General features: G+C 42.3%; 1 protein-coding gene and 2 pseudogenes across 2 annotated transcripts; 1 reads left to right on the top strand and 2 right to left on the bottom strand.

Annotated features, from left to right (window-relative positions):
• Window positions 1-403: 403 nt before the first annotated feature.
• Window positions 404-3182, bottom strand: LOC128597741 (60S ribosomal protein L12-like; annotated as a pseudogene).
• A 984-nt stretch (window positions 3183-4166) lies between these two features.
• On the bottom strand, window positions 4167-26003 carry QNG1 (Q-nucleotide N-glycosylase 1). 2 transcript variants are annotated; one of them, XM_053576568.1, is made up of 4 exons: window positions 25577-26003; window positions 24031-24290; window positions 9899-10094; window positions 4167-5673 (listed from the first exon to the last, which is right to left on the bottom strand). In XM_053576568.1, the coding sequence occupies exons 1-4, from the start codon at window positions 25617-25619 to the stop codon at window positions 5441-5443; spliced, it is 732 nt and encodes a 243-aa protein (XP_053432543.1). In that variant the 5' UTR covers window positions 25620-26003; the 3' UTR covers window positions 4167-5440. The 2 variants fall into 2 exon arrangements, with proteins under 2 accessions (XP_053432543.1, XP_053432532.1); XM_053576557.1 differs by lacking the exon at window positions 25577-26003 and adding an exon at window positions 24774-25372 and having other exon boundaries at window positions 4184-5673.
• On the top strand, window positions 22182-22278 carry LOC128580027 (uncharacterized; annotated as a pseudogene).
• Window positions 26004-26274: the final 271 nt, after the last annotated feature.

The following is a 26274-nucleotide window of genomic DNA, read 5'->3' on the forward strand; positions in this document are numbered from 1 at the left end:
GAAATACTGGGAATAGATCTGAAAAATGATCATCAGTGGCCCTTAAAACCATTAGATAAGGGTGGTGCCTGTGGCTCAGTGAGTAGGGCACCAGCCCCATATGCCGAGGGTGGCGGGTTCAAACCCAGCCCCGGCCAGACTGCAACAAAAAAATAGCTGGGTGTTGTGGCGGGCGCCTGTAGTCCCAGCTGCTTGGGAGGCTGAGGCAAGAGAATCGCGTAAGCCCAAGAGTTGGAGGTTGCTGTGAGCCATGTGACGTCACGGCACTCTACCCGAGGGCGGTACAGTGAGACTCTGTCTCTACAAAAAAAAAAAAAAAAAAAAACCCATTAGAGAAAATGTTATTTTTTTTATTTTTTGTGTGTCAAATGATCCTTTTTTGAAATATTTTCCTTCATACTTTTTAACTAGCTGGGCATTCCATGGTACCATTGATTGTCATCTATGATGTCATGAGGTTAGGGGCCATCAACATGACAGCCCACACACTGGGAAGTCCCCAGGATTTCTTTAATGGTTCCAGAGAGTTCTCTGGCTAAAGATCAGTGCCACGTCTGATGTTGACAATCTCATCGAAAGTGGTATTTCGGTTGTTCTGTTGTTGAAATGTTTTTCTTTTTTTTTTTATTTATTGTTGAATGTTTTTCTGTTTCTTTCTGCCTCTTCCTGGTTCCTTGAGGGCATTGATGTTAAGGGCAGAAGCAGAAGGGACCATTTCAATCTGGGCCTGTCTGTTCTAGTCAGTTTCACTGTAATCCTCAGTCACCAGTTGCCTTGGTGATGTCATCACCAGCCTTTTTGGGAGACAAACCCAGGGGACGGATCTTGGGGGCTAGGGCAGATGTGGGACCAACTTCACCACCTGCATACCTCAAGTACACAACTTTGATCTCATTGGGGTTGAACTTGGGCAGGCAGCATGGTGGAGGTGGCTGGGGTCAGATTGTTGCAGGAAGATAAGGTCCAATGGAGAGGCCCAAACCACCTAGTTTATAAGAGGAAGAAGGTTTGTTTTTTTTTTTAACCTCTTTATTTGATTGATTTTAATGTTTATTTATTTATTTTTTAATTTATTTGATTTTTTCTTTTTTTTTTTTTGGTGAGGCAGACTCTCACTATGTCACCCTCCGAAGATTGCCGTGGTGTGGTGTCACAGCTCACAGCAACATCGAACTCTTGGGCGTTAACGATACTCTGGTCTCAGCCTCCCAAGTACCTGGGACTACAGGAGCCCGCCACAACGCCGGGCTATTTTTGCTTTGTTGCAGTTGTCATTGCTGTTTAGCTTGCCAGGCCGGGCTCGAATCCGGCAGCCTCCTCGGTGGATGTGGTTGGTGCCTTAACCACTGTGCTATGCACCACCCCACCACCCACCCCAGCCTATTTCTTTCTTTCTTTATTTATTTAATATTTTTCTTCTCCTGCGGTTTTTGACTGGGGTCGGGTTTCAACCCGCCACCTCTGGTATATGGGGCCGGTGCCCTACTCCTCTGAGCCACAGGCGCTGAACTACTTTTACTCTTTGACCTTCCTTCCTACCTTCCTTCCTTCCTTCCTTCCTCCCTTCCTCCCTCCCTCCCTCCCTTCCTTCCTCCCTCCCTCCCTTCCTTCCTTCCCTGTGTCCCTCCCTTCCTTCCTTCCTTCCCTGTGTCCCTCCCTCCCTTCCTTACTTCCTTCTTTCTTGTTTTTTTTTTTTTTTCTAGTATTTTCCCGGGGTTGGGTTTGAACCCGCCACCTCCGGCATATGCGGGGTGGGGTGAAGGGCACAGGCGAACTCTTCCAGCTGAATGAGGAAGAAGGTTTTTATTCAGCTGGTGGAGCGAACCACATAGAATAATTCAAAATGGCCATGCTCTCCGACTGGCTTGGTCTTTCCCTTTTTATCTCTAGTCAAAAACTTTCAACCCGCAGGTACCTTTCTCAATGGGTCAGTTTGAATCAAGCTGGAAAAGCTGATTCCGGCTTTTACAGAACCATGGGCTTTTATAGAAGAGCAAGCAAGCATTAGTTTCCAGGTCCCAGGAAGCTAAGTTTCTACAAATTACTAAGAGCTAAGTCACCATGGGGAGGACCTCGCAGATCTATCCTTGGAGTCTCCTTGGGAAGACCTCTGTTCGTTTATTTTCTCCTGGTATCCTCTCTCAAGATGAACCCGGATCTGGGACAACCCAAGAAAGTTGTACCTTTACCTCCTCCAAGCCAAAAGCCAAAAAGGGTAAAATGTAATTTAAATCCCTAGCCTGTATTAGGTATGAAAATTATAAAATTTATGCATTGGTGGTAAAAAAAAAAAAAAAAAAATTGTTTCGAGCCTCCTTGACAGTTAATGGTGGTCATGTGACTAAGTTCTAGTCAGTCAGATGAAAGCAAAAATGGAATGTGGTATATGCTGGAGCCTTCCCTCTCGTCAACACTCTTTTTTTTTCTTCCTGAGAGATAAGGTCTTACTATATTTCCCAAGGTGATCTCAAACTCCTGTCCCAACCAATCTTCCCATTTCCACCTTCCCACTAGTTGGAACCACAGGCAACCCTTTCTTTGCATTCTTCAGCTGTTTCTTCAGTTCTGCTGCCTAGAGTGCAACACAGACATCCTGAATCGTGAGTTCATCCTATGCTCTGTGGCACAGGAGAAAGAACAGCTGGTTTAGGGACTCAGTGGAGAACCACAAGGCCTGGCCTGCCTTCCATGTCTTTTACATGGTGGTCAAGTAAACAGGGGAAGCATAAAGAGCTGGCTGAGCCTGGAGGAGGAAGTAGAGAGGAGGGAAGAGGGGGAAAGGCTGAGGAGGGAGGAGGGAGGGCAACTGAGGGAGAAGGTGACAGGGAGAGAAAAAGGTGTGGAGAGGGAGGAGGAAAATAGGGAGGAAGTAGAGAGGGGAGGGGAAAGAAAGGAAGAGGGAGCAAAACAAAGGAAGGCAGAGAAAGAAAGGGAAGGAAGAGAAGGAAGGAGAGAGAGGTATAGGAAGAGTGGCAGGAGCAGAGGCCAAAGATTAAATTGGAAACTACTGATTATGATGCTTTCTGGTACAAGTTACAGAAAACTAATTCAAGATGATGGAAATAATAAGGTAATGTGTTTATCATCTCAGGTATAAAGTCCATTGATAAGAACAGGATTGGGCTTGGGCATGATAGGTAAGGGCTCTGGCTCCACAAAACAGCTGACCATACCAACATCATGTTTATTTACTTTCTTTTTGAGACAGAGTCACCCTCAGTAGAGCGCTATGGCATCATAGCTCACAGCAACCTCCAACTCTTGGGCTTAAGCAATTCTCTTGCATCAGCCTCCCAAGTAGCTGGGACTACAGGCACCTGCCACAGTGCCCAGCTTTTTTTGTTGTTATTGTTGTTTAGCAAGCCCTGGCCGGTTCAAACCCACCAGCCTTGGTGCATGTGGCTGGCGCTCTAACCACTAAGCTATGAGCACCAAGCCTCCAACATCATGTTTAGACACAGCATTGATCAGAGGAAGGGGGACCTATATTTTTTTCGTCAAGCTTCCTAGCAAACTTTCCCTCCAGTGTCTTTGGCCAAAACTATATTATATGCCAATTACCAAAGCAATCACAGGCAAGGAAAATCAGATTACCATGAATAATACAGCATTCAACTGGACCAGGTATCATTGCTCACGCCTGTAATCCAAGCACTCTGGGAGGCCGAGGTGGGAAGATCACTTGAGCTCAGGAGTTCTGAGCAAGGGTGTGATCCCATCTCTACGAAAAAATAGAAAAAAAATTAGCTGGGCGTTGTGGCAGGTGCCTGTAGACCCAGCCACTTGGGAGGCTGAGGCAGGAGAATCACTTAAACCCAGCAACCTGAGGTTGCTGTGAGCTGGGCTGACACCACTGCACTCTAACCTGGAGCAACAGAGTGAGACTCCGTTTTGAAAAAAAAATTCAGGGCAGCGCCTATGGCTCAGTGAGTAGGGCGCCAGTCCCATACGCCGAGGGTGGCGGGTTTAAACCCAGCCCCAGCCAAACTGCAACCAAAAAAAAAAAAAAAAATAGCCAGGCGTTGTGGCGGGCGCCTGTAGTCCCAGCTGCTCGGGAGGCTGAGGCAAGAGAATCACGTAAGCCCAAGAGTTAGAGGTTGCTGTGAGCTGTGTGACGCCACGGCACTCTACCCGAGGGCGGTACAGTGAGACTCTGTCTCTACAAAAAAAAAAAGAAAAAGAAAAAAAAAATTCAACTGTAAAAGATTAATGTCCATTACTGGGAATGAGATCACCTTCCCCTGAGTCACACAGAGGAGGAATAGACACAGGACCAGTCTTTATGGTTGTCCATAGTCATTGTCATTTGTAAGGTTATTATGACAAATTTCCAGAAGATGGCAGTAAAGTGCTTGAGGAAAAGGTACCTTTTCCTGATTTCAGTCACTACAAGAAAGGTAGATACCTAATAAAGTCAAGATTCTGTTAGGAGATGGGAAATGAGTGCTTGATAGGTAAATAAAGTTCTACAACAAAAAAGTAAATAATCTAATCTACTGTTAGCCTTTTAAATTATATGTGGTAAATTCTATTTTAATGAAATAATTCATTCCAGGTTTAAGGAAAGTTTTGAATCTTTATTCAGTTCCAATGGAGTTACTCTGGAAAGGAAAAAAACTAGACAGATATCCTAAATTGAAAATCATGAAGTACAAAACTCACTATAAAAAATTTAAAATACGGTGTCAATGGTGATTTTTACAAGAGTGACAGCATTCATACATCAAAAACCTCTCTTTTATAACAAATGATTAAGGCATATAGAAATTTACTATAACTTGAGAAAAGATATCAAGGGAACAAATTAAATATTATCACTGAAGATTAGTCATACAAAGCTTGATTAATTTTTAAAAATCGAGATTTAAAGAATACACTAAAGTTCTTCCACTATTTCTATCAACTACATGTTCAAGACAAGAAAATACAGTCAAAACTGGACAAGCATACAAATGATAAGGTTGGGAATACACAGTGATATGTCAGGAAAAAAATTTTATTTTATTATTTTCTTTTTTTTTGAGACAGAGTCTCACTATGCTACCCTCGGTAGAGTGCTGTAGCATCACAGCTCACAGCAACCTCAAACTCTTGGGCTTAAGTGATTCTCTTGTCTCAGCCTCCCAAGTAGCTGGGACTACAGGCACTCACCACAATGCCCAACTATTTTTGTTATTGTTGCAGTTGTCATTGTTGTTTAGCTGGCCTAAGCTGCGTTCAAATCCGCCAGGCTCAGTGTATGTGGCTGGTACTATAACCACTGTGCTACAGGCACTGTGCTATAGGCACAGGAAAAAAAATTTAAAGTGAGACTTGATAATCAATATTTTTCATTCCTATAACTTCTATCACCTTCTCTGAATATCAATGCAAAACTGTACAAATTATTGTATGTTATAAACATGCAGGGGATTTTCTCTGGATTAGTTTACCCTTGGGGTCAATAATATATGCAACGTGTACGATGAAATGGAATTTCTTTCATATCTTCCCTATGGTCACGGGCATAGTCCCATAAGTAATAATCCAGAAGAATGCAATTGATCTCTCCATTAGGTTTTTCACCCTTTTTTTCAATAAGTTCCAGAAGACAATCCTGGATGAGCTCAACACACCAAAGAGAGCACCCTCTGATTTCTACCTCTTGCTTATCTCCATACGAGAGCATCTCTCCTGCAAAGGAAGAAAATAGAGCAAGAAGCATTAATAGTCAAGGATATAAAATCTACTCAGAACTTTACTACAGAACAAAACAGTATTTATTTCTCTCTTTTTAATTTCAAAATATTTAAGGGATATAAATGTTTTTATTACATGGATTGCTTTTGTAATGCTTGACTTATGACTGTAAGTGTGCCCATCACAGTGTTCACCATACCATTGGGTAGGTTTTTGCTCCTTTCCTCCTTCCTCCTTGTCCCTGCTTGATTTCCAATGAGTTTTAAATAGTACTCATTTTAATGGTAATTTAAACAATTTCTAAATGTGGGCATTAATTTTATATTACAAGTTAAATTCCACAAGGACAGGAGGCTATTAGTCCTAATACGTTGACTATGTTAGAGTAAAAGAAGGTTACATAGCCAACATGTTAGGGCTAAGAGTTGGCCCTAGAATCACAGTGAAGAATTTAAATTTAGCAAATTGCATTGTCAGTCTTTGTAACTGGCTAAGACATATGACTTTGTCGACAAGATGGATTAAAGACAAAATGAACAGAAATGTGAGTAAGACTTCTGAGGGCTGTCCTGAGGCAGCCAGAACAGGGGAAAGGGAAAAGAATTTAAGAGTAGCACATCCTTAAGTTTGGAAGAAGCACTATTGGAGTCCAGTTAAGGATGGTCCTATCTCATCTAGTCAAGCTAAGCTGGTTCTAGTTTTCACTTAAAATAGTCTTAAAAAATCAGTGCATTAACCACAAAAAAAAAAAAAAAAAAATGGCGGCGCCTGTGGCTCAAGGAGTAGGGCGCCGGTTCCATATGCCAGAGGTGGCAGGGTTCAAACCTAGCCCCGGCCAAAAACCAAAAAAAAAGAAAAGAAAAGGGCGGCGCCTGTGGCTCAAGGAGTTGGGCACCGGTCCCATATGCCAGAGGTGGCGGATTCAAACCTAGCCCCGGCCAAAAAAATCCAAAAAAAAAGGAAGGACAAAAAAATCAGTGTATTATGCCTGTGTGTGTCCCTTTACTTTTATCATTTTTTATTATCTTACTTTATTTCTACTTTAGTTTTCCAGTAAGATACTTTTTGAAAAACAAATTTTTTATTAAATGAGCGCAAAGGAATTTACCCTATGTCAGACTAGCTAAGGCTTATAGACTCTTTTAGTTTATTTTTTCCCTTTTGTTTTGGGGGTTTTTTGTTTTGTTTTGTTGTTGAGACAGAGTTTTACCCTATGCCCTGAGCAGAGTGCAATGGTGTTGTAGCTCCCTGCAACCTCAAACTCAGACTGTAGGCATCCTGCTGCCTCAGCCTGGGAAGCTGCTGGGATTACAGGCGCTTGCCACAGTACCTGGCTGTGTTTTTCAATTTTTTTTTTTTTTTTTTTTTTTATGAGTCAGGTTCTCACTCACTCACTCTCCCTCAGACAAGACGTTTACTCCTGAGCTCAAGAAATCCTCCCTCCTCAGCCTTCCACAGTGCTGGGATTACAGGCACAAGCCATCGTGCCCAGCTACTTCATTTATTTTTTTGAGACAGAGTCTCATTTTGTCACCCTCAGTAGAGTGCTGTGGCATCATAGCTCATAGCAACCTCAAACTCTTAGGCTCAAGTGTTCTTCTTGCCTCAGCCTCCCAAGTAGCTGGGACTACAGGCACCTGCCACAGCGCCTGGCTATTTTTAGAGACAGGTCTCATTCTGGCTCAGGCTGGTCTTGAAATCCTGAGCTCAGGCAATCCATCTGCCTCAGACTCCCAGAGTGCTAAGATTACAGGAGTGAGCCACCACACCCAGCTTTACAGACCCTTTTAGAAGGTAGGCATAAATGGAAGCTGTAGCTGGATGTCTGGAAAAGAGCTTCAGAAGCTGACATGGCTGGGAGAAGAAAATTTTGGTATTTCTGTACAACTATACTGAATGGTCCTTCTCATCAGGGTTTTTCTCAGAATAACACAGACAATTGTGTTATAAAAATTCAGAAGGAGATGAACAAGCCATTGGGAGTCAGGAAAAGCTACATGGAAAAAAGGTAGCATTTGAGAGAAAAATGCTTTGAGAGAGGGGATCTTTTTCAGATTCACACAAAGTCTATGGATGTGCAGGATATTTGAATTTTACAAAAGAAAGAAAATTTGGACCAGGGAAACCATGCAAGAGAAAGCTTAGAGACAGGACTGGGCAGTGTATATGCCATACACAGGCCAAAAAATAAATAAATAAATAAGTAAATAAGCAGCTGAATATAGCTGTATGAAAATGAAGCCTTGATTGCTAAATGGTGTTCTTTTTAAAGTTATTCAACAATCAACAACCCAGGACACAAGCATTATGACATAGAATAATATGTTATTTTTCAAATGAGGAAATAGAAGACAAAAGGAATTGCCACAGTAGCATAAAGACCTGGTAGAACCAACCATAGGAATAATTTTAACTTCATATTCTGTTTTATTCTGATTTGGGGAGATTTAAATTTATTCAAGAGAAAATTACTCAATCATTAAAAACTACCTCCATTTTTTTTTTTTTTTGACCGGGGCTGGGTTTGAACCCGCCACCTCCGGCATATGGGACCGGCGCCCTACTCCTTGAGCCACAGGTGCCGCCCAACTTCCATTTCTTTAATAAAGAAAAAAGTAGCAGAAAATCCTTGTACCCAAGAGAGAAATTAACATGAAAATCAAATAATTCTTTTTCTTTTCTTTTTTTTTTTTTTTAATCTTTCTTTCTTTTTTTTTTTTAATGAGACAGAGTCTCACTCTGTAGCCCTAGATAAAGTGGCATGGCATCATAGCTCCCAGTAACCTCAAACTCCTGAGTTTAAGCAATCTTCTTGCCTCAGCCTCTTGAGTAGCTGAGACCGGCCCAAAAGGACACGTGACTAGTTTTTCTATTTTTAGAAGAAATGATATCGCTTGCTCAGGCTCAGGTGATCCACCTGCCTCAGACTTCCAGAGTGCTAGGATTCCAGGCATTAGCCACTGTGCCCAGCCATCTCTTCTTTTTTTTTTTTTTAAGATAGAGAGTGGGGGCCGGGGGTCTCACCTTTTGTCCCACACTGGAGTGCAATGGTGCAATCACAGCTCACTGTAACCTCAAACACGTGGGCTTAAACGCCTGGGCTCAAACGAGCCTCCCATCTCAGCCTCTGAGTAGTAGGATTATGGGCTCACACCACTATGCCAAGCTATGTTCTTATATTTTTGTGGAGACAGGTCTCATTATGTTGACCACGCTGGTATTGAACCCCCTATCCTCAAGCACAATTATTTTTCTTATATGAGGAAATGTTTAAAAAACAAAAAACTAATTTTCACACAAATTTCTCAACTCAATTTACCTATTATTCTATATTATATATTATAAGGCTCCCAGTATTGATAGCAATAATAATATCCAATAATGGTGAATAAATACACTTAGAGAAGTGACTTGTGCAAGATTACCCACTGGCAGACCATGGGGCCTCCTGACTTAAAATCCAGTACATATTATCTATCCCTCAGCCTACCCTTTCTATCACAATGTTGTATGCTCATACTCTGGTTTCTCTTCAGATCGTACAAATCTTTCGCCTTTTACAATGTTGTATGCTCTTCAGCTTAATTTGTACTTTTCAAATACATAGATATGATGGATTGTCAGTGTTGCACATTTTCATGTAACATAAATTTGGGTTTCATCTTATTAGACTCTCAATTGTTCAAACTGCACAATTTTCCATAATGTCCATATTCTGCAGCATAACAACAGCAAAAGCAACTAGCAGTTGTCATGCTGGGCATCTATAGTCCCAGCTACTTGGGAGGCTGAGGCAAGAGGATCACTTGAACCCAGGAATGTGAGGTGGCTGTCAGAAAGGCTGACCTAACAGCATTCTAGCCTTAGCAACACAGTGAGACCCTATTTCAACAACAACAACAGGGCAGCGCCTGTTGCTCAGTGAGTAGGGCGCCAACCCCATATACCAAGGGTGGCGGGTTCAAACCCGGCCCTGGCCAAACTGCAACAAAAAAATATAGCCGGGCGTTGTGGCGGGCGCCTGTAGTCCCACAGCTACTCAGGAGGCTGAGGCAAGAGAATCGCCTAAGCCCAGGAGTTGGAGGTTGCTGTGAGCTGTGTGATGCCACGGCACTCTACCCAAGGTAATAAAGTGAGACTCCGTCTCTACAAAAAAAATTTAAAAAATTAAAAAAAAACAACAACAAAAGCCATTTTCTCTACATTTAAGGTTGCAAACCTTTAAGAAGCTTCTTCAGTAGTTCATCAGAGTATTTCAGGGCTCCAAGGTAAACAAGAACTTGAGGTAATCTATAGTCAGCAAACATGGTGATACTGGAAATATCCTTAAAGCAGCCATCTCCTTTTCCTTCTAATACACTCCACGTATCTGCTACAAGGATTTGGGCTCGTTTGTAAAAAGAAACTCTTTTCCCCTGATGAATAAAGAGAATACAAATGTTACATGGGTATCTTTTTATTTTTAAAAAGGCATATGTTGAATAATCTTACTCTGTTGGTAAGAATTTATAGACCTTTTACAGAAAAAAAAAAAAAAGGATTTCAAAAACATTATTATCTATATCATCCCAAATTTTCTTCCTGTTTTTCTCAAAGCACATAAAATACAATTTATGTAATCATGGTGCTACTAGTATTCTTTTTTTTTTTTTTTTTAAGACAGAGTCTCACAATGTCACCCTTGATAGTCTGCCATGGCGTCACAGCTCACAGTAACCTCAAACTCTTGGGCTTAAGCAATTATCTTGCCTTAGCCTCCGAAGTACCTGGGACTACAGGCTCCCACCACAGCACCCAGCTATTTTTTGGTTGCAGTTGTCATTGTTGTTTAGCTGTCCCAGGCCAGGTTCGAACCTGCCAGCCTCTGTGTTTGTAGCCGGCACCATAACCACTGTGCTACAAGCACAAAGCCTAGTATTCTTTTGTAATAGCATTACTTCATATTTCTGCATCACTATATATATTTCTGTATCACTATAATCCAACTGTTCGTTATTTTTAATATTGAGAGGGTATTCCTTTTGAAAGTTTCTTTTTTTTTTTTTTTATTGTTGCAGTTTGGCCGGGGCTGGGTTTGAACTCACCACCCGCAGAACATGGGGCCAGCACCCTACTCACTGAGCCACAGGCACCACCCCTCCTTTTGAAAGTTTCTTGACGATGCGGTGGCGCCTGTGGCTCAAGGAATAGGGCACCTGTCCCATATGCCGGAGGTGGCGGGTTCAAACCTAGCCCCGGCCAAAATAAAAAAAAAAAAAGAAAGTTTCTTGACAATGGTGGGTTCAAACCCAGCCCCAGCCAAACTGCAACAAAAAATATAGCCGGGAGTTGTGGCAGGCACTGTAGTCCCAGCTACTCGGGAGGCTGAGGCAAGAGAATCGCCTAAGCCCAGGAGTTGGAGGTTGCTGTGAGCTGTGATGCCCAAAGTACTCTACCAAGGGTGATAAAGTGAAACTCTGTCTCTAAAAAAAAAAAAAATTATGTTTTTCCAATTGCAACATAACTTACATTAATTGTATAAAATACCAGAGAGTATAAAAAAGAAAATAATCCTGGCAGCGCCTGTGGCTCAGTGGGTAGGGTGCCGGCCCCATATACGAAGGGTAGTGGGTTCAAACCCAGCCCTGGCCTAACTGGAACAACAAAAAAATAGCCAGGTGTTGTGGCGGGCACCTGTAGTCCCAGCTACTCAGAAGGCTGAAGCAAGAGAATCGCCTAAGCCCTGGAGTTGGAGGTTGCTGTGAGCTGTGTGACGCCACAGCACCCTACCGTGAGCAAAAAAGTGAGACTCTGCCTCTACAAAAAAATAAGAAGAAGAAGAAAAAAGAAAAAAAGAAAATAATCATCCATAAGCTCAGATCTGAAGAGAATCATAGCAGTTACTTTTCAACTGTTTCCTTTCAGTAACATGATTATTTTTGAGATAAAGACTTAATCAATCTCCTAGCACTCTGGGAGGCTGAGCCAAAGGGGATAGCTAGAGTCAGGAGTTCAAGACCAGCCTGAGTAAGAACTGGTCTTACAGAACCCATCTCTACAAAAGATAAAAAAAATTGTAATAGCTGGCTGGCATGGTGGCTAATGCTGGAGCTGAGGCAGGGAGATCATTTGAACCCAGGAGTTTGAGGTTGCTGTAAGTTAAGAAGATGCCATTGCGCTCTAGCCCAAAGGACAAAGGGAGACTCTTTCTTAATTAAAAAAAAAAAAAAAAGACATAATTGCTCAACAACCAGAAAATTACCAAGTCTACCATTTTTGTGTTTTTTTTGCTTTGTTTTTTGTTGGCCCAGCCTAAAGTGCGCTGGTGTCAGCCTAGCTCACAGCAAACTCAAACTTCTAGGCTCAAGTGATCCCCCTGCCTCACCCTCTCAAGTAGCTGGGACTATGGGTGCCCACATAATGCCCAGATAGTTTTCCTAGTTTTAGTAGAGATGCGATCTCACACTTGCTCAGGCTTGGTCTCAAATTCCTGAGCTCAAGCAATCCATTCTGTCTCAGGCTCCCAGAGTTGCTAGTATTACAGGTGTAAGCCACTGTGCCCAGCCATTTTTGGAAATGATCAGTCAATAAGTAAGTTCATATAACTAAATAAAGTAGCCAATTATATTTCAACATCGAAGAGACAAATTTAACCAAGCATATAATTTGCCTCAAGAATTCTCATATATCTACAAATGCAGATCAGTATAGACTATGAAAAAACATAATTACCTTCTACTCCTAGTCTCAATACGAGTGGTAATATCCTCAAATCACATTTTATAAATGTTTGTCTGATAAATGGGAATAATCAATATGCATATTACTGGCTCTCAAAATATATTCAGACCACATTGGAGAATATTTTAATTGTGACATAAATAATTAAATAAAAACGAAATTAAGGCTCAGTGTCTGTAGCTCAAGCGGCTAAGGCACCAGCCACATACTCCAGAGCTGGCGTGTTCAAATCCAGCCTGGGCCTGCCAAACAACAATGACAACTACAACCAAAAAATAGCCTGGTGTTGTGGCAGGTGCCTGTAGTCCCAGCTACTTGGGAGGCTAGGCAAGAGAATCGCTTAAGCCCAGGATTTGGAGGTTGCTGTGAGCTGTGACGCCATAGCACTCTACCCAGGGCAACAGCTTGAGGCTCTGTCTCAAAAAAAAAATAAATAAAATAAAAATAAAAAATATAAATAAAAAGAGTGGCACCTATAGCTCAAAGGAATAGGGCGCTGGCCCCATATACCAGAGGTGGCAGGTTCAAACCTGTCCCCGGCCAAAAACTGCAAAAAAATAAAATAAATAAATAAAAAATGAGAGCGGTGCCTGTGGCTCAGTGGGTAGGGCACTGGCCCCATATACCAAGGGTGGCGGGTTCGAACCCGGCCTCTGCCAAACTGCAACAAAAAAATAGCCAGGCGTTGAGGCGGGTTCCTATAATTCCAGCTACTTGGTAGGCTGAGGCAAGAGAATCACCTAAGCCCAAGAGTTTGAGGTTGCTGTCAGCTATGATGCCAAGGCACTCTACCCAGGGTGACAGGGTGAAACTCTGTCTCAAAAAAAAAAAAAAAAAGAAATTAAAATTTTAAGGAAAGCCTCCATACAAAAATTCCTCAAGATGATAATACAGATTTCTTTATTTACTAAGAAAACTTCAATGATACTGTGTCATAATGAAAATAACCTAATATTGCCGGAGGAGGTGGCTCATGCCTATAATCCTAGCACTCTGGGAGGCCGAGATGGGTGGATTGCTTGAGCTCGAGTTTGAGACCAGCCTGAGCCAGAGCGAGAACCCATCTTTAAAAATAGCCAGACGTCGTGGCAGGTGCCTGTGGTCGCAGCTACTCAGGAAGCTGAGACAAGAGAATTGCTTGAGCCCAAGAGTTTGAGGTTGCTGTGAGCTGTGATACCACAGCACTCAACCCAGCGTGACAAGTTAAGACTCTGTCTCCAAAAAACATACCTAATTATTGATTAACTTTCGGGAATACCTATTGCAATTGAGGCAGACTTACTTTTACTAAATAAATTAAAATTTGGCTGAACAAACTGGTTCATGGCTATAATCTCAGCACTTTAGGAAACCAACGTGAGAGGATTGCTGGAGGCCAGGATTTGAGACCAGCCTGGACAACATGGCAACATATTGTCTCCACAAAAAAAATTGAAAAATGAACCAGTATCATGGTGTGCACCTATAGTCCTAGCTACAGAGGAGGCTGACATGGGAGGATTGCTTGAACCCAGGAATTCACCTGGATGACAGAGCAAAACACCATCTTGAAAAATACATAAATAATTTCTAAAGCCATTATTCAGAAATTTAAGAAATTTAATTTCTGGGTGGTGCCTGTGGCTCAGTGAGTAGGGTGCTGGCCCCATATACTGAGGGTGGTGAGTTCAAATCCAACCCCGCCAAACTGCAACAATATAAAAATTTAAAAAAAAAGAAGAAATTTAATTTCTAAAGCCACTATTAAGAAATTGAGGAGGAGGGATGCAAGGCTGGTTTAACATACGCAAGTCCATAAACGTTATCCACCATATTAACAGAGGCAAAAATAAAGATCACATGATCCTCTCAATAGATGCAGAAAAAGCATTTGATAAAATCCAGCATCCTTTTCTAATTAGAACTCTGAAGAGTATAGGCATAGGTGGCACATTTCTAAAACTGATTGAAGCTATCTATGACAAACCCACAGCCAATATTTTACTGAATGGAGTAAAACTGAAAGCTTTTCCTCTTAGAACTGGAACCAGACAAGGTTGTCCTCTGTCACCTTTACTATTCAACATAGTGCTGGAAGTTCTAGCCAATGCAATTAGGCAAGACAAGGAAATAAAGGGAATCCAAATGGGAGCAGAGGAGGTCAAACTCTCCCTCTTTGCTGACGACATGATCTTATACTTAGAGAACCCCAAAGACTCAACCACAAGACTCCTAGAAGTCATCAAAAAATACAGTAATGTTTCAGGATATAAAATCAATGTCCACAAGTCAGTAGCCTTTGTATACACCAATAACAGTCAAGATGAGAAGCTAATTAAGGACACAACTCCCTTCACCATAGTTTCAAAGAAAATGAAATACCTAGGAATATACCTAATGAAGGAGGTGAAGGACCTCTATAAAGAAAACTATGAAATCCTCAGAAAGGAAATAGCAGAGGATATTAACAAATGGAAGAACATACCATGCTCATGGATGGGAAGAATCAACATTGTTAAAATGTCTATACGTCCCAAAGCTATCTACCTATTCAATGCCATTCCTATCAAAGTACCTACATCGTACTTTCAAGATTTGGAAAAAATGATTCTGCGTTTTGTATGGAACCGGAAAAAACCCCGTATAGCTAAGGCAGTTCTTAGTAACAAAAATAAAGCTGGGGGCATCAGCATACCAGATTTTAGTCTGTACTACAAAGCCATAGTGGTCAAGACAGCATGGTACTGGCACAAAAACAGAGACATAGACACTTGGAATCGAATTGAACACCAAGAAATGAAACTAACATCTTACAACCACCTAATCTTTGATAAACCAAACAAGAACTTACCTTGGGGGAAAGACTCCCTATTCAATAAATGGTGTTGGGAGAACTGGATGTCTACATGTAAAAGACTGAAACTGGACCCACACCTTTCCCCACTCACAAAAATTGATTCAAGATGGATAAAGGACTTAAATTTAAGGCATGAAACAATAAAAATCCTCAAAGAAAACATAGGAAAAACACTGGAAGATATTGGCCTGGGGGAAGACTTCATGAAGAAGACTGCCATGGCAATTGCAACAACAACAAAAATAAACAAATGGGACTTCATTAAACTGAAAAGCTTCTGTACAGCTAAGGACACAATAACCAAAGCAAAGAGACAACCTACACAATGGGAAAGGATATTTGCATATTTTCAATCAGACAAAAGCTTGATAACCAGGATCTATAGAGAACTCAAATTAATCCACATGAAAAAAGCCAACAATCCCATATATCAATGGGCAAGAGACATGAATAGAACTTTCTCTAAAGATGACAGACGAATGGCTAACAAACACATGAAAAAATGTTCATCATCTCTATATATTAGAGAAATGCAAATCAAAACAACCCTGAGATATCATCTAACCCCAGTGAGAATGGCCCACATCACAAAATCTCAAAACTGCAGATGCTGGCGTGGATGTGGAGAGAAGGGAACACTTTTACACTGCTGGTGGGACTGCAAACTAGTACAACCTTTCTGGAAGGAAGTATGGAGAAACCTCAAAGCACTCAACCTAGACCTCCCATTCGATCCTGCAATCCCATTACTGGGCATCTACCCAGAAGGAAAAAAATCCTTTTATCATAAGGACACTTGTACTAGACTGTTTATTGCAGCTCAATTTACCATTGCCAAAATGTGGAAACAGCCTAAATGCCCACCAACCCAGGAATGGATTAACAAGCTGTGGTATATGTATACCATGGAATACTATTCAGCCATTAAAAAAAATGGAGACTTTACATCCTTCGTATTAACCTGGATGGAAGTGGAAGACATTATTCTTAGTAAAGCATCACAAAAATGGAGAAGCATGAATCCTATGTACTCAATCTTGATATGAGGACAATTAATGACAATTAAGTTTATGGGGGGGGGGAGCAGAAAGAGGGATGGAGGGAAGAGGGTAGGGCCTTAGTGTGTGTCACACTTTATGGGGGCAAGACATGATTGCAAGAGGGACTTTACCTAACAATTGCAATCAGTGTAACTGGCTTATTGTACCCTCAATGAATCCCCAACAATAAAAAAAAAAAAAAACAAAAGTCTCTAACCTCCAGTCATACAGCAGACTTCGACGTGGTGCTCAATTCATCAAGCAGAACCCTGAATTGTGTGTAATCCAAGTCATGGAACACATCCAGTTTATGATATCAAAGACTATATCCAGAATGCATTTTATTTTTATGGTTTTAGTATAAAGGCATTCTTAAGGAAGAGAATAATAAAGGGACTTCAGTTAAAAAAAAAAAAAAAAAAGAAATTGAGGAGGAAGGTGCCTGTGGCTCAAGGAGTAGGGCGCCAGCCCCTTATACCAGAGGTGGCAGGTTCAAACCTGGTGGCAGGTTCAAACCTGGCCCTGGCCAAAAAACTGCAAAAAAAAAAGAAATTGAGGATTTGGGGTGGTGCCTGTGGCTCAAAGGAGTAGGGCGCCGGCCCCATATGCTGGAGGTGGCGGTTCAAACCCAGCCCCAGCCAAAAAAAAAAAAAAGAAATTGAGGATCTGATGCCAATGCATACTAGCCCAGGCAACAGAAGGAGATACTGTAAAAAAAAAAAAAAAAAAAAAAAAAAAAAAAAAACAAAGAAAAGGAGGAGGGAAGGAAGAAAGGGAGGGAGGGAGGGAATCAAATGAAGGAAAGAAAGAAAAAATGAAATTCAGAACCTTATTCCCCCATCACATATGCTGTTTTTTTCAATATGGTGTAAAGTCCATAAATTGAGAGGCTGGGGAACAAATGACCATTAAAAAATATGCCCAGTCTAGCAGTGGCTCACACCTGTAATCTGTGAGCTAAGATGCCACAACACTCAACCTTAGGGCTACAGAGTGGGAAACTCTGTCTCAAAATAAATAAATCAATCAATAAACAAATAAATAACATTCCTATATTATGCCATGAACCTATATTCTCAAACCTACTCACACATGACTACCTGGCAACTGCTCCACTCTCTAAACTGAGTTTATATATGGTAATTAGGTTTCTAGTTCAAGTCCAGTTCTATAAAACAGCAAGACAAAAAACTCAATTTGTAAAATAAAACTGTACATCAAGCACAATTATTACATCACAAAATTTATTGTAACAGATAAAAGCCATTATCTACTATTGCTAAGATTCACAGAGCAAAATGGAAAAAACTAGGATTTAAACTAATATAACAGGGGAGGCGCCTCTGGCTCAAGGAGTAGGGCGCCAGCCCCATATGCTGAGGGTGGCAGGTTCGAGCCCAGCCCTGGCCAAAAACTGTAAACTAATATAACAAAATCAGTGCTAGCATCTAAGAACACATATAAATTGTCACAACATGACCACCATTTCCATGGTAGCAGACTACTATATCATAAAGATCTGATTATAATACCACTTAAAAAAACATTCAAGTGAGAAATCTAAAAACAAATTAAAATAACCTATAAAATATTTTCTTAGTAAGTTGGTTATGGTTTTTAGTAATCAAAAGATTTTAGTAATCAAATTCTAGCCCTCAAAATATTAGCTGATATCACAAAAATTACTAGTAAATCCCCAAATAACAATTCCCTATATGTCCCATAATATTGCTTTGTGATTAAATTATTTTTGAAATAAGTTTTTTAAAAAATTTTTCAAAATAGTACCTTTATAAGATGATGGCTGTCAATAAAAACCTCTGTGAGTTAAATTTTCTTCAACAAATTCCTCAATAAATTTACCATGAACAAATAGAAAGGTCAAGGATTACAAGAGCTTAAGAATAACATAAAATACTACCTATTGAAATATCAAAATGCTTATGTTTTTCTTCTTTTTTGAGACAGTCTTACTATGTCACCCTCGGTACAGTGCCGTTGTGTCACAGCTCACAGCAACCTCAAACTGTTGGGCTTAAGTGGTTCTCTTGCCTCAGCCTCCCAAGTAGCTGGGACTATAGGCACCAGCCACAATGCCCAGCTATTTTGTTGTTGTTGTTGTTGTTGTAGTTGTTGTTTTAGTTGTTGTTTGACAGGCCTGGGCTAGGTTTGAACCCACCAGCTCTGGTGTTATGTGGCCAGCGCCCTAGCGGCTGAGCTACAGGAGCCAAGTCAATGTTTTTCATATATATTTATCATTATGTCAGAAGAAAATGACAGCTTAAGGAAGCTGATTTGTTTTTACAGTCCTAGAGACAGATGATTTATTAATTAGGACTTCTACAAAGTTAAATCAGAGTCACTTGAAGAGCTTAAAAAATAGCTTTTCTGGGAGGTGCCTGTGGCTCAGTGAGTAGGGCACCAGCCCCATATACCGAGGGTGGCGAGTTCAAACCCAGCCCCAGCCAAACTGCAACAACAACAACAACAAAACAGCTTTTCTTTCACCTATTGATCAGAATCTTTGAGGGTGATGCTTTGGAAATGTATCTCAATTTCAAGTTTCCTAAGCATTCTGGAGCACTACCAGGTAGGGAAATCACTGATCTAAATCTGTTTGAATTACAAATTTTTACTTTATTCATCTTTTCATAATGTCTAAAAACGAATGATATCCTCAATAAAGAAGTATATATTTAAAACACTTATGATTATTTTTTTTTTTTTTTGAGACGGTCTCAAGCTGTCACCATGAGTGCAGTGGCGTTATAGCTCACAGCAACCTCAAACTCTTGGTCTTAGGCAATTCTTTTGCCTCAGCCTCCCGAGTAGCTGGGACTATAGGTGCCCGCCACAATACCCAGCTATTTTTCTGTTGCAGTTATCGTTGTTGCTTTAGTTGGCCCGGGCCGGGTTCGAACCCGCCAGCCTCAGTCTGTGGCTGGCACCCTACCCACTGACCTATGGGCGCCGCCACGCTTATGATTATTTTTAAGCAAATTGTTAAAGATCAAAAACTATCAGCACCAACTAGCCGGGCACAGTGGCTCACACCTATGATCACACTTTGGGAGGCTGAGGCAGGCGGATCACTTGATGCCAGGAGCTAGAGACTGATCTGACCAGGAGCAAGACCCCATCTCTACAAAAAAATAGAAAAATTAGCCAGGCGTGGTGGTGAGCCCCCTATAGTCCCAGCTACTTAGGAGACTGAGGCAGAAGGATCAGTTAAGGCCAGGAGTTTAAGATTGCAGGGAGCTATGATGATACCACTGTACTCTCGCCAGGGTGACACAGTGAGACTCAGCACCTGTGACTCAGCAGCTAGGGCACCAGCCAATACACCAGAGCTGAGGGTTCGAATGCAGCCCAGGTCTGCCAAACAATGACAACTACAACCAAAAAATAGCCGAGCATTGTGGCGAGTGCCTTTAGTCCTAGTTACTCAGGAGGCTGAGGCAAGAGAATCACTTAAGTTCCAGAGTTTGAGGTTGCTGTGAGCTGTGATACCACAGCACTCTACCAAGGGCAACAAGGTAAGACTCTGTCTCAAAAAAATAATAATTTTTTTTTTACTGAGATAGAAAAATGCTCACAAGGTTAAATTTCAGTAGTTTATATAGCATGATCCTATTTCCCTTCATGAATATACATTCCTACATATATATAAATACATAAATATATAAAGGACTCATTGACTAGCCTTAAAAAAATTTTTTTAAGAAGACTCAATTATGAGTGGGGCACGGTGTCTCTAAAAAATAGCTGGGCTTTGTGGCCGGCCCCTATAGTCCCAGCTACCTAGGAGGCTGAGGCAAGAGAACTGCTTGAGCCCAGGAGTTTGCAGTTGCTGTGAGCTATGATTCCAAGGCACTCTACCCAGGGTGACAAAGTGAAACTCTGTCTCGAAAAAAAAAAAAGGCTAAGGCAGAAGGATTGCTTGAGCCCAGAGTGTGAAGTTGCTGAGAAAAAAATAAAGAAAAATTTAAAATATTGATAAAAAGATACATTCAATTTTAACACTTTGTGCATTTCAAAAGAAGTCCCCAAAACTCATTAGAATTCCTCAGGGGATTTGGAATTAACTGCACAATGTACTTTAACTATTTGTGTGTCTTTTCAAATGGATATGCAAAGATAACTATATATAGTTCAAACATTAAGTGAACGCCTACTGTGTGCATAATATTATGCTAGGCATCACAGGGGTTACAGAAACATAGTGTTTTGGGGTAACTAATGATAATTTTACGAGAAAAATAAATGAAAAAGCATAACACTCCTTTAAATTTTAAGATTCTTAAGTGTGTTTTTTGTTACATTTTGGAGATTTTTCTGTAAAAATGTATTTTAGAAATGACCGCTATAGGGAAATGGTTCAGATACCATCTTCGTTTTAAAATGAACTGTTCAGATACCATCTGAACCATGAAGATGGTTCAGATACCATCTTCATTTAAAACCAGGCCTGGTAGCCCAAGCCTGTAAACCTAGCAACTCAGGAGGCTGAGGCAGGAGGATCACTCCAACCCACGAGTTTGAGGTTGCTGTGAGCTAGACTCTAGTCTGGGCCACAGAGTTAGACTCTGTCTCAAAAAAAGAAAAAAAAAATACAGAATTTCAAAAAATAAAATCCAGGTGCATAGTGGAAGGATATGACAAAATGTTCACAATTTTTTTTTTTTTTTTGTAGAGACAGAGTCTCACTTTATGGCCCTCGGTAGAGTGCCGTGGCCTCACACAGCTCACAGCAACCTCCAACTCCTGGGCTTAAGCGATTCTCTTGCCTCAGCCTCCCGAGTAGCTGGGACCACAGGCGCCCGCCACAACGCCCGGCCATTTTTTGGTTGCAGTTTGGCCAGGGCCGGGTTTGAACCCGCCACCCTCAGTATATGGGGCCGGCACCTTATCGACTGAGCCACAGGTGCCATCCAATGTTCACAATTTTAAAAGCTACATATATTTAATTTCTTTGTGCCATAAAACAAATATCGTGTGAAAAAGAAAACCCAGCCGAACGAGCGCAAGCCTATAATCCTAGCAATCTGGGAGGCCGAGGAGGGTGGATTGCTTGAGCTCTGGATTTGGAGACCAGCCTAAGCAAGATCAAGACCCATCTCTACTAAAAAAAAAAAAAAAATAGAAAAACTGAGGCAAGTGGCCAGGTGCAGTGGCTCACGCCTGTATTCCTAGCACTTTGGGAGGCCAAGGCAGGGGGAGTGCCTGAGCTGGAAAGTTCGAGACCAGCCTGAATAGCCGGGCATTGTGGCAGGTGCCTTAGTCCCAGCTATTTGGGAGGGTAAGGCAAGAGAATTGCTTCAGTCCAAGAGTTTGAGGTTACTGTAAGCTGTGATGCCACAGCACTCTGTGGAGGGCAAAAAAAGAAAAACTGAGGCAAGAGGATCACTCAAGCCTCAGAGTTGTAGGCTGCTATGAGCTATGATGATGTCATGACACTCTACCCAGGGTGACAGCTTGAGACTGTCTCAAGAAAAAAAAAAAAAAGAGAAGAAAACCTGTAGTATATATACAGTACATTAACCTTTGGAAGAAATACTTATTATAGAGAGTTTAGTATACATTGCCCCCGCCCCACTGTTTTTTCTACAGAACAGGGCCTCGCTATAAAAAAGTAAAAAGAAAAAAAAAAGGGTCTCACTATGTTGACCAGGCTGAAGTGCAATGACTATTCAGGTGTTCAGGTGACCCATCATAGCTCACTGCAGCCTCAAACTCCAGTCCTAAAGATATCCTCCCACCTCAGCCTCCGTTGGCTGGGACTACAGGACTACAGGCTCTCACCCCTGCTCCCTACTAGAGTACACATTCTGATTCTCAGCCAATAAAGTACATTTTTTGAAGTACTAGAAGTATTCAGTGTTTTTTAGGTTTGAAATTTTAGGACAGTGCTCGCTTTGGCAGCACATATACTAAAATTGGAATGATACAGAGAAGATTAGCATGGCCCCTGCACAAGGATGACACGCAAATTCGTGAAATTTTAGGACAAAGAATAAAAGACAAAAAAGGGTGGTGCCTGTGGCTCAGTGGGTAGGGCACTGGCCCCATATACCAATGGTGGCAGGTTTGAACCCAGCCAAATTGCAACAACAACAAAATAGTCCGGCGTTGTGGCGGATGCCTGTAGTCCCATCTAGTCCGAGGAGGCTGAGGCGAAAGAATCACCTAAGCCCAGGAGTTGGAGGTTGCTGTGAGCTGTGACATCACCGCACTCTACCAAGGGCAATAAAGTGGAGACTCTGTCTCTAAAAAAAATAATAATAAAGAATAAAAGACAAAAGAATAGGCCTGGCGTGGTGGCTCACGCCTGTTGTCCCAGCACTGTGGGAGGCTGAGGCTGGTGAATTGCCTGAGCTCGTAGGTTCAAGACCAGTATAAGCAGGAGTGAGCCAGAGTGAAACCCCGTCTCTACTAATATCAAAAACAGCCGGACGGGGGCGGCGCCTGTGGCTCAGTGAGTAGGGCGCCTGCCCCATATGCTGAGGATGGCGGGTTCAAACCCAGCCCTGGCCAAACTACAACAACAACAAAAAAAAATAGCCGGGCGTTGTGGCAGGTGCCTGTAGTCCCAGCTGCTAGGGAGGCTGAGGCAAGAGAATCGCGGAAGCCCAAGAGTTAGAGGTTGCTGTGAGCCGTGTGACGCCACGGCACTCTACCCAAGGGCGGTACAGTGAGACTCTGTCTCTACAAAAAAAAAAAAAAACAGCCGGATGTTGTGGCGGGTATTTGTAATCCTAGCTACTGGGGAGGCAAAGGGAAAGAGAATCGCCAAAGAACAGTAAAAAAAAAAATTCAAACAAAGAAGAATGAACAAGCAAGCTGAAATTAAAAATTAAAAAAATATTAAAAAAGACAAAAGAATAGGGAAAACACAAAGAAGTAATGGAGGACTAGTTAATCTTCTGTTTCCTGTCCACAAGGAACGAACTTCAAATTTTAAGCTTGTTTTGGTTTGTTTTTTGTTTTTATTTGAGACAAGTCTCACTGAGTTGGCTCACAGCAACGTCAAACTCTCAGGCTCAGTCCTCTTCTCTCAGCCTCCTAAGTAGCTGGTATGGCAGGCAACCACCATAACACCCTGCTAGTTTTTCTATTTTTAGTAGAGATGGGGTCTCACTCTCAGGCTGGTCTTGAACTCCTGGAGCTCAGGCATGGAGCCCCTGCCTGGGCCTCCCAAAGTGCTAGGGATTACAGGCCTGAGCCACTGCGCCAGGCCAAAACTTAAGTTTTTATTATGAAAACAAGTTCTGGAAGTGAAAGAGTTAACTCTGAAAGTATTTTTTTTTTTTTAGTATTTTTAATTATTATGGGTGCATGATGGTTGTTTATCTTTACAGGGTACATGTGATGTTTTGATACAGGCATACAATGTGGATTAACCAAATCAGGGTAACTGAATTATCCATTACTTCCGGCATTTTAACATTTCTTCGTGTTAGGAGCATTCCAATTCCACTCTTTAAGTTATTTTAAAGTATATGTCCTTACTTGTTGATTATAGGCACCTTGTTGTGCTATCAAATATTGCTCATTTATCTAACTATATTTTTGCACCCACTAACCATCCCCACTTTCTCTAAAAGGACTATTAAAACTACTAAAATCCGGGCGGCGCCTGTGGCTCAAGGAGTAGGGTTGCCGGTCCCATATGCCGGAGGTGGTGGGTTCAAACCTAGCCCCAGCCAAAAACCACAAAAAAAAAAACTACTAAAATACCCAACGGAAGAAACTCACCTCAAACTGCGTCACATCTCTGTAAGAAGGAAAACTTTCGACAACCAAGTTCATTAACTTCTGTGCACTATTTTCACTTTTTCGCACACAATTAATAAAAGAGCCTCCAAACTTCTCCAGCAGAATTTTCCCGGTTTCATTGAGAATCCGATGTCTCTCTTCCATCAAAGGCATGGGAACGTCGGTGTCAGAACGAAATATATGGCGAACCTGATCCAGGGTCACTGTGGCATAGTACGAGGCGCTAGTTAATGGTATCCCTTTAGGAATAAAAGAAAATTCAAAGGAGCAATGTTATACCTCTATGTTCGTTAGACCCTTGCTTTTACAACATGCCACTAATATGAAACCAAATGTTACTGGAATGAACCAAAAGTGGATGAATAATAAAAGCAAAACTCATTTTCTTGTTCATGTGTACCCTCTTCTATGGTATCATTATATCAGACGTATTTTGACCGTGTACAATGTTTTACGTCTGTCCCTTTACTCTTCAGGTGTCATTAAAGTACTGTTTAGAAAACTAACTTTTATGCATAGTCTGGGATTATGATAAATTTTAGGATCATTTCCCACGAATACACCTCTCCTCATATATTTACTTTAAGCAGAGAGACTCGCAAGAACTTCCGTTTCGCCTTCTTAACATACTACTCTACCTCGCAACCCACTCCTTGGAACCCCCAACCCCCAGTAAACTAGAGCTCAAAGGCTGTCCAGGTCTGACCGAGAAGAGCACCAACCTTCGTCGAGGGCTCTGTTGACTGCGGCACACAGGGACCAATACCCAGTGTACTTTCTTTCCTTGTACACCACCACACATTTGTGGTCGTCCTGCTCCGACCAAAAGGAGAAGTTGAGCGTGTCTGTCACGAACACCCAGTTGACCGCTGCCTCATCTGCCGCCCTGGGGTTCAGCTCGTGAAGGGCTTTCCACCCCTCCACGCCTAGCTCAGGCCCCGACGCCTTGGCCAACAGCAACTCGGCCACCCTCCGTACGCCTCCGCTGTCAATGAACACATCCCGACTGTTTTCTGCAATGAATTTGGCGGATTCTCTGGGCGTTAGGAGCCGGTCCATTCTGCCCCTACTCTCTGGGACTGGGGAGCTACGCGTTTGACCTCAGCTAGGCAAACTCTCTTCTCTCGGGGTGGGACAAGGTCCAGGATCCCTCAGCGCCTCGCGCTACCCCCGCCCCCCGCCGTGGGAATCACCGCCCTGAGTAAACAAAGTCCTGCCCGGGTAACTGACACTGAGAACTGAGCTCAGCCTAACTGCAAAATCCCGCCCGTCGCACTCCCAATAAACTGGGGAGACCGCTAGGCCGCGCGCACGGCGGGCCTCAGGCACTTCCGGGAGGGCGTCCCCGCCCACTCGGGCTCGGGCGCTCCCGGAACCTCCGCTTCCGGCTTCGGAGGGCTCCCAGCAGCTGGAAGAGTCCCGCACGCTGGCTGGGGGGTTGCCCACACTTGAACGTAAGGCTACGTTATTTTGTGCCTCTTCTCATCCCTCTTCGGACAGGTGGGACACGAAGACTGAGGTTTACCTAAATGGATTGGGTCTCCATGACTCCAGCCGGCGTACCGCATTGCCGCCTTCAAGCCGGCTCCCTGTCCTCTCCTGTCCCGGAGGGCGAAGTTTGAGCCGTTGGCGACATCCTGCCTCCCGCGTCCTAGGCCGAAACAAGCGTTATGGCCTCATTTTGGACAGAACCCTGACTGATACACTGGGCACGCCCTCCCCCTCCCTTTCGGTTTTCTTTTGATAAATTCCTGGACTATTTAGAAGAGGGGGCGGCGCCTGTAGCTCAAGGAGTAGGGCGCCGGTCCCATATGCCGGAGGTGGTGGGTTCAAACCCAGCCCCAGCCAAAAACCACAAAAAATAATAATAATAATAAAAGAGCGTTTGATTAGTTGGAGAGGGGAGAGAAATGGATAAGTAAACAAATGTATTAAAGTGTTATATGAACATTGTGTGCCTGACTCTGTGCTTATGTACACAATCTCACTTTGGATAATGACAAAAGCAGCTATTATGATCCTGATTTTGCAAAGTAGCCTCCATCACAACAGTGGTTTGAGTTGAGATTCAAACCTTTAGTTAAACCCTCCCACTCACCCCATCGCCCCCCTACCCCCACCCCAACCAAGAGCACTCTATGAGCCAATTATTTTTTTTTGCCCTAGAATGTTTATCGTGGCTCAATTCATAATTGCCAAGTCGTGGACCTATGAATGGATCAA

The sequence above is a fragment of the Nycticebus coucang genome, chromosome 2, assembly GCF_027406575.1.
Source record: "Nycticebus coucang isolate mNycCou1 chromosome 2, mNycCou1.pri, whole genome shotgun sequence".
Classification (NCBI taxonomy): Eukaryota; Metazoa; Chordata; class Mammalia; order Primates; family Lorisidae; genus Nycticebus; species Nycticebus coucang.